At 40.2% G+C, this 16,909-nt stretch overlaps 1 protein-coding gene and 1 long non-coding RNA gene across 2 annotated transcripts in view; one reads left to right on the top strand and one right to left on the bottom strand.

Annotated features, from left to right (window-relative positions):
- Positions 1 to 416: 416 nt before the first annotated feature.
- On the bottom strand, positions 417 to 5,245 carry LOC126185130 (uncharacterized). The gene is made up of 2 exons (XR_007536955.1): positions 5,059 to 5,245; positions 417 to 754 (listed from the first exon to the last, which is right to left on the bottom strand). It is a non-coding gene; the product is annotated as an uncharacterized LOC126185130 (long non-coding RNA).
- Positions 5,246 to 5,449: 204 nt separating this feature from the next.
- The window catches only part of LOC126185129 (BTB/POZ domain-containing protein 7), a 63,946-nt gene continuing 52,486 nt past the window's right edge, over positions 5,450 to 16,909 (top strand). The window contains exons 1-4 of the mRNA XM_049927954.1: positions 5,450 to 5,785; positions 6,017 to 6,253; positions 6,337 to 7,252; positions 7,385 to 7,699. Of these exons, the coding sequence (XP_049783911.1) occupies positions 6,036 to 6,253; positions 6,337 to 7,252; positions 7,385 to 7,699 (1,449 nt within the window). The 5' untranslated portion in view covers positions 5,450 to 5,785; positions 6,017 to 6,035. The remainder of the gene's footprint in view (positions 5,786 to 6,016; positions 6,254 to 6,336; positions 7,253 to 7,384; positions 7,700 to 16,909) is intronic.

The raw sequence follows: 16,909 nt of genomic DNA, 5'->3' as shown, positions 1-16,909 counted from the left end.
CAACACTTGGTATTTATCAGAGGTGCAATTTAGTCCCATACATATTGCATTCCTTCCTGAATTTTCTATAGGTGCAAACATTTTTGAAAGAGCAGGAAATTCTGTCCACAGAGCTTAATCACATCAGCTGATTACAATTTTTCACAGCAATAGCTTTTTGCACATACAAGTAATTCTTGCAGAATGTTCCAGTCTTTGCCTTCCTGGTCCTACATAAGATAACTATTTTGTGTGGGATTTGGTCCAAGGAACTGCAATACAAATTAATGCAAAGAAACCATGATCTACTTGCTACTGGTGTTTTAAGCAGTTACTATTATGGCTTACAGATAACTCAGTCGAAAACATTTTTGCGTCTATTTTCTCATGTAAGCTGTATATAACAGTTTTTATTTTAAGAAAACTTAGAACATACATACTTTGTACATAATCACTTTTATTGCAGCTAGTACATCATTCACAAGTAAAATATGACAACTTCCACCATAATTTACTTTCACACAACTGTATTATGCACAACCAGCACTATTTCATTAGTTAATGCTTGTAGCAAGCTTACATCCAACACAGTAGCTGACAATATTAACAATGCACTAAGTAGTATAACAGTGAAATATTTACACCAAAATTTTAAGGTACTCTACAGAAAGTAAGCCTGTTATTCTCTTCCAGAATAATGCTTCAAATTAACCAAAACATAGGCTGGTATAACACAAATACTGGTTGCCAGGACTGTTCCCAGGACATATTTTTCCTGTAAACAAAGAGCAAAAAATTATGATTTATAAATTTTAGTCTCAATCACAATTATAAAAGCAATGCATTTCTCAGTTTTCCAAAAAACTGAGACATTCCTTGCATTAAGATGAAAAACATATATAATTGTAAAATTATCCTTGGGCAAATAAATTACTAACACTAAACAATATGTTTGGCTGCAAATGGTTACACTACTTAATGTCTCTTTGATTTAAAACTTTAGAGAACCTTTAGCAGCTTTGTTGTTCACAACAACATGATACATATCATGTGCTAGTAACATCAATGGAAAAATAAACTGCACCAAATGAAATTAATGTGGATGCAGTCAACATTTCCACACATCTGTCAACACTCATTACAAGTCACAAAGTGTAACAAAATATATACTGTTAAAGTTTTATTTTATACAAGCTATTTCAGATACACTATGACAATATCAGTATCTCAACTGAGCTTGTCAATGTCAGTAAGCTGTTCATAACAGGGACCACAACCACCTTCAAGCTCTGAAGAGATAGAAAACCACACACCCCAATTTTTGGCAGCAGACAGCAGAACCACATCAAAAGATGTCAATCCACATGGTGCTTCCCTCATTTTTCTTTCTTCACAGCAATCATCTTAAAATATATGAATGCATTTGACTACAAGCAGAACAACTTTTTTATTTGTGGGGGATGTCAATGATGCAACAAAGCTTTCCACACACTAATAGCCTGCAGTGATGTTATAGGTGACAAATATATCTAACGAAGTACATTTGCTGTAACTTTATGTCCAAAGAGTTCACATCATTCAACACACTTCACAAGGTGCTTGGTAAACCACTCTGTCCATTTCACAACAACCACTTACATGTTTGAACAGTAGAACAAACCCCTGACTGTCTGCTAATAGGTGATCTGAACATACAGACTTTTAGACTATCAGTGAATGGTGTGGTTAGGAAATTTGCAGAAACCTTTTTGTTGTTGAATGGATGCCTTTTATAGCAACCCCATACTGAAGGGAACCACTACACAGCTCTGTGCTCAAGTAAAAGATCTCTAAGTTTCCAGCCAAAAATGAGTCTGCCACATTGTGTGAGAGACATGCTGGCCACTACATTGCTTCAGAAGGCGCAACTCTTAGTGTAGTATATACAAAGTACAAGTGTAGCTTTCGGTTCTATAGTTCCTTCCTCTATGGAACAAAAAAGGAAACTGAAGAATTGCAGGTCACTCAGAAAAAAAAGAGCAACCCAAGAGGAGCAAGTAGGAAGGTCACATACTTTCCTACAGAAAAATTTGAACCCCAAGTTCTGGAAACTTGGAATATCGTTAAAATTTAGTGTATTTATCAGCTCTACTAAAATACACCTCTAGAAGGCACACATTGGTCAACAAATGTCAGAATTTAACAATTTCATAATTAGATTATTTTTATATGACAAACTAATGCCCTACATGGGAAATAACACTGGTTCTTGGAAGAAGACCAATCTCTTATTAAAAAGCAATGTGTTAAGTGTGACACAAATGTAGACATTTGGCTACACCACAGATCAGTCTCTTACCACAACTTTCATTTTGCATACACATTCACCAGCACATCTGAACTCAACAGCAGAGATTTTGTTAAACAAAGTGTGCATTATCACACAACTAACCCATTTACTTACTATTAACTAAAGTACACTGCCTCTTTCACATTCTACTTGTATGATAAGACCAACAGAAGATGGAAAGGGGGACTTAACTGAAGAAAAGGACTAGAGAACTACTATGACGATTACCTGACATTGTCAGCTGTATTGGGAGGTAACAGCACAATCTAAACACTGTTGATCTTATTATAGAAGATTTGCCCAGACTGCACAAATAATACACAATGATTACCAGTTTCAGTGAAATTAAATAACTATCTTCAGCTCATTTGTATAGAAAGACTCTACAGGACCAATCCATTTCGTCAAATGGTCCACATTAACTGAACAACTTATAGAAATTATATTCCATAGTACTGTCTGTAGCCATATAAATAAGAAAAAACTGTCCAAACAATGCACAACAGTTACAAATAAATTATGAGACATGTATAAAACATTTTCATGTTGTGTCCTTGTTGACATCCAATACGAAACAGTATGGCCGTTAATTGTGGCAATACTAGTGTTACATCTGCTTTTGTTTACCAGTACGTATATGCACTGTAAACACCGTTGCCTAGTAACTATGGTTGATTATGCTAGTTGTGGTAAAAGAAGCTGTTGGCACTAACAAAAGTCTTCACTTCTATCTATACAGTTACTCCCATGAGCCAGCACTCCATAACTTGGAAAGTTATCAAGTATGAAAATTTGTTCATTCTGAAATTAATACCATGATATGTGCAATACCCCTGTACAAATAAATCTACTAATGTGAATGCTTTACCCAACCTTGTTATTGCATACTGCATCTTACTTAAATTTCCCAAATAAACACATTGATTACTTCACATGCGAGTTTATTGTGAACTTTCCACATCCAATGTAGTAGGCAATGCAAAAATGTCTTGCTCAACTTTTTCATTTACAGTGTACTTCAAAATTAAAAAAAATTATATATATAAAATTTCTCAGTCTGTCTCTACAGCCTTTAAACATGTCAAAGGGCATTCTACAGGATATGTGGTTTAAAAAATGTGAGATTTTTCTATTACTGAGTACATTACCCAATTTACCTTGCAAGTACATTTTTTATAAATAGAAATGGAGGTAGCAAACAGCGATATCCAAAAGCAATCCGTTCCCACAAAACTATTACATATTCACACTCACTGCCTTTGCCCGTTCCAACCAAATTAACCTCCAACCTCAAAACGGATATATTGATTAGTGTTACCACATGACAAATGGTGGGTAGCAAAGGGAAGCACTATCACACACTAGCTAACAAAAGCAAAATAAATTTGAAGTAATCATGAAATGAATTTCAGCCTACATGATTTTATATTCTCTCTCTCTCTCTCTCTCTCTCTCTCTCTCTCTCTCTCTCTCTCTCTCACACACACACACACACACACACACACACACACACACACACACACACACACACAGGTGTGCGCACTTTTTCTTGGCATGTGGATCCAGTTCCTGGTCTGATGCAGACATTACCTGAGAGTGTTCTTTGGTAAAGAAATCTCACTGCAGTGATGGTACATGCAAAGTATGATGCCCAAGTAGTGGTCACTCACCAGAGCTGATAACACAGTTGTCACAAACTTGCATGGTCTTTTATGGGAACTTCACAAACTTTGGAATATATGCATAACTCAGAAATCAGTATATTGACTGGCAGATAAAAACCATGAAGTAACCATGTCATAGTTCTGAAAACACTTCTGAGGTTTCCTGGCAGGTTTTTAGGAAGTTTAGCTTCTTTGCTGAGTAACTTTCAACAGCTCTACAAATAAATTCATTACTACATATAGTTTACCTAGGGCCCTAATCAAATTACTGCTACAGTGTCTGAAAAAGTAAAGCTCTACAATGTATAATGAATTTGTATTGTTAACACAAGAGGTTCACCAAAACGTTGAACAAAGCCCAGCACTATTATACTAAGATATGAAACATTTATCACAAAGGGCGACTAGGTTGACATACTGTTGCCACCTCCGTCCCAACACACCCACCACCAACGAAAAAAATAAAAATAAATATTTTGACTTACGTTCATACAACGTAAACAGCAGGCTGATTAAACTTTTAACAATCGTAACTAACAGGAGTTGGAGGAGATTAGTGTCTAAAGTCCCATTGGTCATTACTTTCAAAGGAACCATCCCAGCATTTACCTGAAGCTATATAGGGAAATCACGGAGAACCTAAATCAGGATGGCCAGACCGCGGGGTTGACCCGTCGTCTTCCCAAATGCGAGTCCAGTGCGCTAACCACCGGGCAATCTCGCTCGGTAACTAATGCATGATACGGTTTTCAAACGTAGCGAACGATGTTGAAAAGGTTATACGGCCTTCTACTTGCACACAAATGTCTTACAACCAGAGTGTATCGAAAATAATTCGAAGTAAGACTTGCACGCTACAACAAACCTTAGCGGCCTATTCTTTCCGACCCTAGAATAGAAAAGAACCTGCTCGAAACCTATCAACTTGTGGTAATATTAAATCATTTAGAAACTGGGAACTGCGTCAACAAATATCTTCATAATCTAAATTACTACTATATTTTAACTAGCTACACAAAATGATTTTGAAAAATAAAAGTTATTTGTGAGTGTAATGCTCATCTCAGATAAGTTCCACAAACATACCGCTTTTGAAATTTTTGTTCGGGGCACACCCGAAACAATAGAGCGACTTTGGCAAATCATGCTGCCAAATCTCGGGGCAACACGGAATGCTCCTTGAATTCCAATCATTTTCTTTACAAGTTGTTCGAACTGCAAATCCTTCTTCAATGGCTCAACCTGCAGTCTTCTGAGTTCGGAATATGGCTACACGAACAAAGATGATAGCCTTATATTTTTAGATGTTCGGGAGGCCAAAGATGCTACGTAGTAACTGCTGTAGCATGTTGCTATCACATATTGTATAATTTTTTACGACTTCGTAGTTGTATTTACAGTGTTCTTTTAAAATTTCTTATACTTGAAAACGTGAGGGGGTTTGCCTATTGAGTGAAACGCACAGATTCATATTGTCAACATTCAGGCAGCTGCGTACTGTAGTGTACTGTCGTAGTCTCGATGAGAAAACTACTAGCCGAAAGAGTAAAGTTTTTCTGCTCAGTGAGCGTGAGGCTTTTAGTTAATGGATAGTTTCGGTCCTACTTTCATGCTTAGAAATGCCTCTCAGAAATAAAAGTTAAGTGGATGGTTTATATTTGCGTTGTGAACTTAAAGTATGCGATTGTCAAAACATTAGACAAATGTAAACATGGCGGCAGACTGTGTGGAGCTGTGTTTATGTTCACATACTGTGGATATGCGAGGGTCTTGAGAGAGAATAACGAGCACAAAATGCGAGTTCTAAACTCAGGTGAGTAACACACATGTGAAAAACAACACATCGTTTATTTTCAATAAAGACGATAAATAGATACTTGTGTGCATGATGGGCATGACTTTTTTAGTTTTCAAACAAAGTTTGATACAAGAGAATGGGAAACAGTTTTAAATAAGTTAATATTGCTTATGCTACATTCCAGCTTGATCATACAATAGTAATTAGAGATTCTCCGATTTTGGTTAATTCGATCTGTTTTTGCAGCCTGGATGCTGGGCAAGAAATGAATGTCTTTCGAGCCCTCATTCCTTGTGCGTTGCAGCGTAGTTGCTGGGCGGGAGATGATCGCATGACTGGTAGAATGGGAGCATCTGCCTCCAACCTGGCAGCAGAGTCTCAGGGCCAAGTTGGTGCTATGACTCAAACTGCTAGATATTCGCCTGCTTTTCAGCCTGTTGTTGCACCTTCAGGAACAAATGAACAACTGTCAGTGGCTGTAAGGTATGGGCGTTTTTATATTATTGTTATCTGCCTTTTTCAGTGCCCCTTTTGTGTGGTTTTATATTGGCTTCTGAATTTTGTAGGGAGAGGAAGAAAAAAGCAACTGGGTTTGCAACACTCAGAAAAAGATTTATTCGCCGTCGTCGGTCATCAAAGGCGTGTGATCACGGGCGTGTATTACGTGAGCTGGTTGCTGAATGGGGACCTATGGAAGTTGGAGCTTTATTGGAAGAATACGAGGCATTGGCAGCCTTGAAGGACCTATCAGTGCAAGCAGAGTTGGCAAGACCACCAGCCGCTACTTACAAACAAGATCTGTCAACGTTATACGATTTTAAATATTGTACAGATGCAGATTTGGTGTTCAGAGGGTTGTGCTTCCCAGTGCATCGTGCTTTGCTGTCTGCAAGGTGTCCGTATTTCAGAGACTTGCTTGCTGGCTGTCCAGGATATGGAGCACGCATTTGCCTTGAGCTTAGGACTCCTGGAGTTGATGTTCAGATGTTTTCTGCTTTATTACGATATTTATACACAGGTGACATCTGTCCTCATGATGGTAGTTTGGATGTTGGTTTGTTACAGAGGCTTGGTGAGGAATTTGGTATGCCGAATCCTCTTGATCATGACTTGCGATATCTGTTAGAAACGGGTGATTATGCTGATGCTGCTTTGGTTTTTACTTCTGATGGGGATTATCAGAGGCCAGACTCAGGAAGTTCTGAATATGGCTTTCGGCCAAAACTAGAACTTCCTTGTCATAAGGCAATTCTGAGTGCAAGATCTCCCTTTTTCCGCAATTTGATACAGCGTCGTACCCGCTCTGGAGAGGAGCATACAGAAAGAGCTCTTCATATACCAACAAGAATAGTGTTGGATGAAAGTGTAATACCAAAACGTTATGCTCGTGTGCTGTTACATGCTGTTTATTTGGATACTGTGGACCTTTCATTAATACTAAGAGGCAGTGGTTGTGGAAGCAGTGCAGGAAGTTTGGGAGAGGTATGTCAATTGTTAATAAATAAGTCATTTGTTACACATTTCTTTGTTTTCATTTTAAATTTTCCATGTTTATTTTTTATTACTGTACCTGTAAATGTCTGTGATTCATGTCTTTTACCACTGTACTTACAGGTGCAAGCCCTGACAAATACTGGTAGAACACGTCCAAGTCCTTTGGAAGAAGCAATGGAACTTTATCAGATTGGCAGATTCTTGGAACTGGATATACTTTCTCAGGGTTGTGAAGATTTAATTTTAGAGTGGCTGACTTTGGAATCGCTACCAACAGTATTGAGATGGGGAAGCCAACCTCATGGTTCAGCTTGGGTACACCGTCAGGCTCTTCACTTTTTACGAGAGGAGTTTCAGACAGTGGCACAGTCACCTGTATTACACCAGCTTGATAAATCTCACTTGATTGATGCTCTGCACAGTCACTTCTTGCAGGTATGACTTATTTTTATATTAACTAATGGGACTCAATAAGTTATTTTCTGCTTGTTGTTCTTGCTTGTATTCTGTATTCAAGTGTTTTGCATTATGTAAGTCAATATATAGATTGTGGTGGTGCACTGATTAAGACACTGGACTTGTACCCAACTACTCTGGATTGTCTTCTGTGGTTTTTCTAAACTATTTCAAGTAAATGGTGCAGTTATTCCTCCAACAACGTTATGACTGATTTTTCTCATCTGTACCTAATGTGAACTTAGGCTTTGTTTCCAATGCCTTAGTGCCAAGTAATTGCTAGCTCTGATGTCATTATTTCTTCCCTTTCTTCAGTTAGATAGCAGTGCATTAGCTATGACACAGAAGACTTGCAAAAAGCTTTATATCATATGAGGATAGTAAGGTGGCAGTTGTTTGTTCAAGAGAAACTATGTTAATCTTCGAGCACATGTAAGAGTTGCTACTACTTCTCCATATTACCCAATCATACTGAATTTAAATGGGAGGTGTTGCAAATTTGTTACCTACTCCAGTTATCTGAATGACCTTGCATCAATTAATTCTAGGTATGAACTGCAAACAGAAGTGCGAAAATGTTTAGTTTATAAATTACTGAATTTTTCAAAGTGAGGAAATCCACTCCTATTAATCACATCACATGAGCCTTGATTTTTCGACTCAAATGGAAGTTGACAAGATTGCCATGATGACATTAAACATTTTCTTGCACAATCACACGTATTTAAAGGTAGTGAGATGACACTTCACAGACCATATTATACATTTAGATGAAATAATTTTTTTTAACTATTGGGACTTTACTTGCTGAGATATTTATGAAAGTACATATGTGTTACCCACAAGCCAAAGTTCGTTACATAGTTGGCTGGTTAGTTAGTTGTTGTTGTTGTTGTTGTTGTTGTTGTTGTTGTTGTTCCATGGATCATTTTGCATGGTATGTACATGTGGCTACCTTGTGAATATTTCTAAGTTTTTAAAAGTTTTTGTTGTTTATTTTTCATGACAAAGAAAAAAGATATGCAGATATGAGTTAGTAACTCCTACCCACCACCTGTAACACCTTACAATAATAGAAATTGTTCCACAAAATAAGAATTGTCAAGGAGAATCTGTCTCAGTTCATTTTCAAATTTTGCTTTGCTGTCTGACACATTTTGTATCACTGGAAAATTTTGTTGGAGCATTGTGCACCCATTTTTGTGATAAAGACAACTTTAATGTGGAGTTATGAATGTCATTTTTCCTTCTGATATTGTAACCATGTACATGATTTTCCATTTTTATCTGTAGTGGATTAGTCACAAAAAACTTCATGAGGGTATAAATATATTGCGAAGCACTCCTTAAACACGTCTGTAAGATGATTGTGGGGCAGCACCACACATCATTCTTACAACATGTTTTTGAGCAACAAAGACTTTCTTTCTTAAAGATGAGCTATCCCAGAACATTATTCTGTATGACATTATTGATGAAAATATGCCAACTTACTGATTTCTCTCCCCAAGATATGCAGTGATTCTATGTGCAAATTTGCTTGAACTAGGTTGTTCTGGTATTTCCTCACCATATGCTACACTTATCGTTGATGTAATACCTCTAGATGAGCAGAACTGAATATGTTGTGCCTCTTTTAAAATTGAGGGTGAGACCATTCACAGCAACCAGTCAATGATACTTTTAAGAACATTGTTTACCATTTCTTCTGATTCTGTATGTATGCTTGGATTGATTGCAGTGCTAGTGTCTTCCACAAAATAACTAATTCTGCTTGTTCTGTATTAGCAAGATCCTGTAGTATGTGGAAAAATAGTGGACCTAAGATTGAGCCTTTGGCTGCCCCATACAACCCTGAATTATATTGGTTGAATTACTAAGTACAAATTTCTGCATTTTATTGCTTAGAAAAAACATTATTCGTTAGTTGGATATACCATCAATCCTATGAAACTTCAGTTTATATAGGAGAATACTGTGATTCACACAGTCAGATGCCTTAAATAGGTCACAGAAAATACCAACTGGCACCATTTTATTATTTAATGTTTGTAAAATTCAGTGAATGCTCATGTAAGTGGCATTCTCAGTAGAGCAACTCTTCTATAACCCAGACTGTGATTTGATGATTATATTATTGTTGCTAAGGTGGGATACTATGCTAGAATACATCACCTTCTCAAAAATTTTGAAAAATGGTATTGGTAGTGAAACAGATTGGTAGTTATTGACATTTCTGTAATCATTAAGCTGAGCATCCCTGTATAACTGACTGGGTGAGTCAGTTTAAAGATTAGGTGATTGCAAGGGCATACCTCCTCCAATAATACCTTGCCTAGCAAAGTACTGTGATGTTGAAACTAATTTTCACATTGGGGATAGCTTTAGCTTAACAGATTTTGTAGCCCTATAATTATTTTGATTCTTGGCACTATTCTTAACTCAAATACAGCACTGAGCAAAAAACTACATGAAATAAAACAAACTCATTAAAGCAGTTATCAGATAAGAATGAATTATTTATTCAAACAGTACTTCTATTGAAATGGAGGGAGGATGTTCCCTTCCATGTATGACTCTCACAGGTTCAACAAGATGGTTAATAAGTCCAAATTGAAGTGAATTGACTGAGTATATTGAAATAATAAGTGGAGGAAGTGGGGAGGAGAGTGGGTGTGATGGGAGAGGGAGTGGTCTTCATCCCTAGGTTACATTTGTCAACAGTTCAGATTGTGACATTCTGCAGGGAAACTGTGGAGACGTACTTGCATATTTGGCAATAGTTGTAGGTGTGGTATTCAGAACAGGATTAGGACAACTAACCATAGCAGCAAGTTAGAGCTCTTTAGTAATGGAAAGGTCTGTCCTATTTATTAAGTTGCTACAGTAGTCATGTGACGCAGTTAGTAGCACACATCCATCACCATAGAATACAGTGGACTATGGAGTATAAATTCAGTTACTGATAATGCAGATATTTATATAATTAATTTTCTTCTTATTTGTGTCTGTTCTCAAATGATTTATTAGTCTTTCATGAATTGTCATATTTGGTAGTGAAATTAAAAAGAAGGGAATGCCATGTAGTACACCATGTGACCATACTTCTCTAAGAACCTCTCAAAATATGCTCTTTGTTACATTGTGATATGCATGTAAATGAATCTACTTGATTACTCTGCAATACACACTTAAGTGATTGGCAGAGGATTCATTGAGCCACTTTCAGACTAGTGACCATTCCATTCTCAAATCTTTCCATGCGTGCACTGATTTCTCTATTTCATCATGATGGTTCAGCAATGTGGGTGGGAGTTGTCAAGATATTTTGACATTCGGAGGAGAAATAGGTGATTGAAATTTTGTGGAAATATCTCGCCACAGTGAAAAGCATTTGTTTTAATGAATGTCACCCACAACTCACTTATCATATCTATTCCCCCCCCCCCCCCTTTCATTTTGCAGTGATACCAAATGAGCTGCCTCCCCCAGGGTGTCACATCCGTCTTGTGAGTACATACATGGTCACCATGCGGTCCCAGCACTTCTTCTCTTTCCGTGCTGCAAGTCTATCTTCCTACTGTTCATTTTTCCTGTCTACTTTTCCGTTGGATGGTCTTCTTAGCACCAGTTGTTCTTGGAACTTTTTTGTTTTGGACACTCTTTTTCTACGGTCTCCTTGTTGCATTTGACTTGCTACTTCTTTTCTAAATTTAATGGAATGTAGATCACACAGGGAAGGTCACCCAGTGTGACATATAATCCACTTTTATTCCTTTCTCTCTTTGCACCCTTCTTTCTTGCAGCAGTACTGGGCCTATGGGCCTATGGACCCAGCAAGATAGTCCTTCCATATGCGAGGTGGTGGGGTAGGGAGGAAGGGTTGTCAAATATGTGCACTGTGGTAGCCCCCTGACCAATCAGGGATTGCACTGTTGGTGCCTGAGCTGGAAACTCCCCGTGCAAGCCAAGGAGTATGTGCCTGTCATGGCTGGGGCATTGGGACTCTGGGCAATGGTTTACTGGCCAGGTAAACAGAGTTAGAAACTGCTACGTAAGCAAAGGGAACTTCACAGCAAACATAAAAACATAGCCAAAGCCTTGCAGACAAACAAAAATTACACGAAGCGAAATGTAGTGTGAGGAGGGCTATGTGGGAGGCGTTCAATGAATTCGAAAGTAAAGTTCTATGCAGTGACTTGGCAGAAAATCCTAAGAAATTTTGGTCGTATGTCAAAGCGGTAGGTGGATCAAAACAAAATGTACAGACACTCTGTGACCAAAATGGTACTGAAACAGAGGATGACAGCCGAGATACTAAATGTCTTTTTTCCAAAGCTGTTTCATAGAGGAAGACTGCACCGTAGTTCCTGCTCTACATTGTCTCAAAGATGACAAAATGGTAGATATAGAAATAGTTGACAGAGGGATAGAAAAACAATTAAAATCGCTCAAAAGAGGAAAGGCCGCTGGACCTGATGGGATACCAGTTCGATTTTACACAGAGTACACGAAGGAACTTGCCCCCCTTCTTGCAGCAGTGTACCATAGGTCTCTAGAAGAGCATAGCGTTCCAAAAGATTGGAAAAGGGAACAGGTCATCCCCATCTTCAAGAAGGGACATTGAACAGATTAGCAGAACTGTAGACCTATATCTCTAATGTCAGTCAGTTGTAGAATTTTGGAACACATATTATGTATATGAGCATAATGAGTTTCTGGAGACTAGAAATCTACTCTGTAGGAATCAGCATGGGTTTCGAAAAAGACGATCGTGTGAAACCCAGCTTGTGCTATTCGTCCACGAGACTCAGAGGGCCATTACACGGGTTCCCAGGTAGATGCCGTGTTTCTTGACTTCCGCAAGGCGTTCGATACAGTTCCCCACAGTCGTTTAATGAACAAAGTAAGAGGATATGGACAATCAGACCAATTGTGTGATTGGATTGAAGAGTTCCTAGATAACAGAATGCAGCATGTCATTCTCAATGGACAGAAGTCTTCCGAAGTAAGAGTGATTTCAGGTGTGCCGCAGAGGAGTGTCGTAGGACCGTTGCTGTTCACAATATATATAAACGACCTTGTGGATAACATCGGAAGTTCACTGAGGCTTTTTTAGATGATGCTGTAGTATATTGAGAGGTTGTAACAATGGAAAATTGTACTGGAATGCAGGAGGATCTGCTGCGAATTGACAATGGTGCAGGGGATGGCAATTGCATCTCAATGTAGACAATTGTAATGTGCTGCGAATACATATATCCTTTATCATTTACCTACAATATAGCAGGTCAGCAACTGGAAGCAGTTAATTCCATAAATTATCTGGGAGTAGGCATTAGGAGTGATTTAAAATGGAATGACCATATAAAATTAATCGTCGATAAAGCAGATGCCAGACTGAGATTCATTGGAAGGATCCTAAGGAAATGCAGTTGGAAAACAAATGAAGTAGGTTACAGTACACTTGTTCGCCCACTGCTTGAATCCTGCTCACCAGTGTGAGATTGGTACCAGATAGGGTTGATAGAAGCGATAGAGAAGATCCAATGGAGAGCAGCGCGCTTCGTTACAGGTTCATTTAGTAATTGCGAAAGCGTTATGGAGATGAAAGGTAAACTCCAGTGGAAGACTCTGCAAGAGAGATGCTCAGTAGCTCGGTACGGGCTTTTGTGGAAATTTCGAGAACATACCTTCACGGAGGAGTCAAGCAGTATATTGCTCCCTCCTATGCATATCTCGCGAAGAAACCATGAGGATAAAATCGGAGAGATTAGAGCCCACACAGAGGCATACCGACAATCTTTCTTTCCATGAACAATACGAGACTGGAATAGAAGGGAGAACCAATAAAGGTACTCAAGGTACCCTCCTCCACATACCGTCAGGTGGCGTGCGGAGTATGGATGTAGATGTAACTGTTGCTGTGTCTGGGTGTCACCTGTGGGGAGAGCCCTTGTTCGGAGTGTATGGTACCATGTTAGAAGAGTCGCACGTGAAGTGAATTAAACTATCTTTTTTTGGCCCCACAGCCCAGAAGCCTATTCTGAAGCTAAGACATATTACAAAGCAGTGAGATATGATCCCAAATGTTTCGTTTTCTGGCTACACTGTCGGAGAAACACGAGGCTCAGAGACAAGGTGAGAAATACTCTTCCCCCCCCCCCCCAATCACCTCCCCCCTCCCCTTCCCCCTTTACTTGCTTTGTTCTTGGATTGACAAAGATTCCTTTCTTAGTACAAAGCCTTTGTTCTTTGGTGAACACCTCAAGGACAGGTTTGGGAAAGTGGCAGCAGCAGTTTCAAGAGTGAAAAGGGATTCCTTTCTTCTTAAAACAGCCTCCCCCACTCAGTCATTGGTGGGTATTATTCACCTGTGACAAGCTAAATGATATTCCTATCAGAATAAACCCCCGATAGAAGTCTGGATATGGTACGGGGTATCATTTTCCACTGAGATCTACTTTTTAGACTGATGACAAATTGCATGCTAATTTGAAGTGATGATTTTGTCTGTCGTGTCCAGCAGGGATTAAAAACAGACACACACACACACACACACACACACACACACACACACACACACACACACACACACACACACAGAGTGAATACTCTAGGCTTCATCTTTGCCTTCGAAAGTGACTCTTGGCCTGAAAAGGTCAAGGTGATCATGTATCACTGTGATGTCAAACCATATATTCCTCCTCCCATGGTGCTAAAAATGCGTGCATTTTGGGCACATCTTCACATTGCAGTGCCTGGCCCATCTGTAGGGATTGTGGCTGTCAGTTGCAAATAAATGCTCCTTGTACCCCTCCACCATCTGTGTCAGCTGTGGGGAGCACCATTCGTCCTGTTCACCAGACTGCACCGTTTTGAAATGGAAGAAGAAAATCCAGGAATACAAGACCTTGACCACCTCAAATATCAACAGGTCAAGAAGAAATAAAATTGCCTACATCCTACATGTATGACAGTGACGTATGCTACTGATACGATGACATTATCCTCTTTAGTTACTGTGCCATCGCCCTCTGTCTCTTCTGCATGTAGTCCTAGGGCTGCCCACCTACACCCCTTCCCCTAATGGTTGAGGGTCCTGCTCCTACTGCTTCCCCCCCACCCCATTTGGGAGTGACGACTTCCTATCCACCGGGGGCATCAGCCCCAACCCCCAGCTGGAGAAGCAATGCCCTCCTCCAGCTTCCCTTACCAGGAAGGGGTCCCTTGGGACAGTCTGTTCCCAGGTCTATGCTGAGCTGCAACCGGACGCCAGCCTGTGACTGATGGAGCCAGAAGTTGCAGGTTGTAGGACTTCACATTCCTCATCTGTCCCAGAATCCAGGAGAGACAAGCCCTGCCAGACATTGCATGTTTTGCCTCTGTATCTGAGGCAGCGTTTCTGGTGGCTCATGTGGCCCCAGACCCCCCAGCATACCCTGATTTGAAGCAAATGTGTACGGTTGGTGTGTCGTGACAACCAGTGGCAGCAGGCAGCACTGAGGTATGACCTACATCCTTGGTCACTTCATGCCCCCACCGGATACTGATAGTGTGATCCTGCAGTGGAACTGTAGCAGTTTTTACCACCACTTGACTGAGCTATGACCCCTTTTGTGCATGTCCCCTGTTTTTTGCATCACCCTTAAGGAAACTAGTGTCCCAGCAATGTGAACCTCTACCCTCATGACTATCAGGGCTATTTTAAGAATCATACTAACTATGAAAGTGCATTGGGTGATATGTTCAGACACTTATCAGTGGATTGTCAACATCGCTTGCTTCCCATTTTCAACCGTATCAGAAGCAAGGGTGAGTTCGTATCCCAGTGGTAAGAAAGCATGATAGCCCCAGTACTGAAACCAGGTAAACAACCCCTTGAGATGGATATCTATCCGCCCAATTACCCTCACTAATCTTCTCTGCAAGTTCTTCAAACATATGGTGAGCCGACAGCTGTGGTTGGTACCTTAAGTCTTGGAGTCTTTTGGCTCCGTCCCAGAGTGGTTTTTGCCAAGGCCATTCTACTGCTGATAATATGGTCTGCCTGGAGTCTGCTATTCAGTTAGCTTGTGCATGGCATCAACATCTTATTACTGTCTTCTTTGACTTGCATAGGGCTTACAGTGCCACATGGCATTACCACATCATCGCTGCGCTCCACGATTGGGGTCTCCAGGCCCAACTCCCGATTTTTGTCCAGAACTTCTAGTCTCACTGGGGGTTGAAGTTGGTGCTTTCCACACTACTCACCATGTACTAGAGAATGGTGTCCCACTTTTTCTAGTGCTGTCAGTGGTCTAGCTACAGCTATGGGGTCAACAGAGTAATTCTTCCTGTTTTGCTCCTCAACTGTGGGTGTTGCTGAATGCTGACTGCAGGGTGTCATAGAAAAGGTGCAGTCCAGGGTTCTCATCCATAGCTTCTGGTTTTATGCCAGTACGACAGGTGTCGTGCTTTTCTGTTGCCATTTTACTGCCAATCCTCAACCAAAACTCCCTTGAGGACCAAATGCTCAGTGTGGTGGTGTCTTAACATTTTTTGGGTTGGCCTTCAGTACCAGTTGACGTTGCTTCGTCAACTTGAGCAAACGTGCTGGTCACACCTTAATACTCCTTGCTGTCTCAGTAACACCAGCTGGGGTGCAGACTGCTCTACACTTTCCCACTCTACAAAGCTCTGATTCTGTCACATCTCGATTATGGGAACCTGGCGTATGTCTCAGCAACACCTTCAGCATTGCTGATGCTTGACCCAGTACACCATTATGAGGCCCAACTTGCAACATGTGGCTATTGGATCAGCTCTGTGAACAGCTTACTTGCAGATGCTAGTGTGCCTCTCCTACAGATCAGCCACCAACAACTGCAGCTCAACTATGCAATACACAGTAGCTGCTCCCTTAAGTATGTGAACTGCCGTGTCCTTTTTCCTGCACATGATGGAGGGACAAGACTGGTGTCATGTTCTGAACTCCAATTTCCCCACTGTCGCCTCTTGTCAGCGAGCATTCGTGTATGTCCCCATGATGTATACGGCATCCTCAGATCTGTCTCCAGTTAGCCTTGGGACTGAAAGACTATGTTGACTCCATGGTTTTTTGCCCCTGTTCCTGGCCATTCTTACTCATTTCCAGCTTCAGAAGAGGTACACACTAGTGGCCCTACTATTGATGTATGAACTGTT

This window comes from Schistocerca cancellata, chromosome 4 (assembly GCF_023864275.1).
Source record: "Schistocerca cancellata isolate TAMUIC-IGC-003103 chromosome 4, iqSchCanc2.1, whole genome shotgun sequence".
In the NCBI taxonomy this organism is placed as follows: Eukaryota; Metazoa; Arthropoda; class Insecta; order Orthoptera; family Acrididae; genus Schistocerca; species Schistocerca cancellata.
The sequence above is the reverse complement of the archived record's forward strand: the minus strand, read 5'-3'. Positions and strand labels throughout refer to the sequence as shown.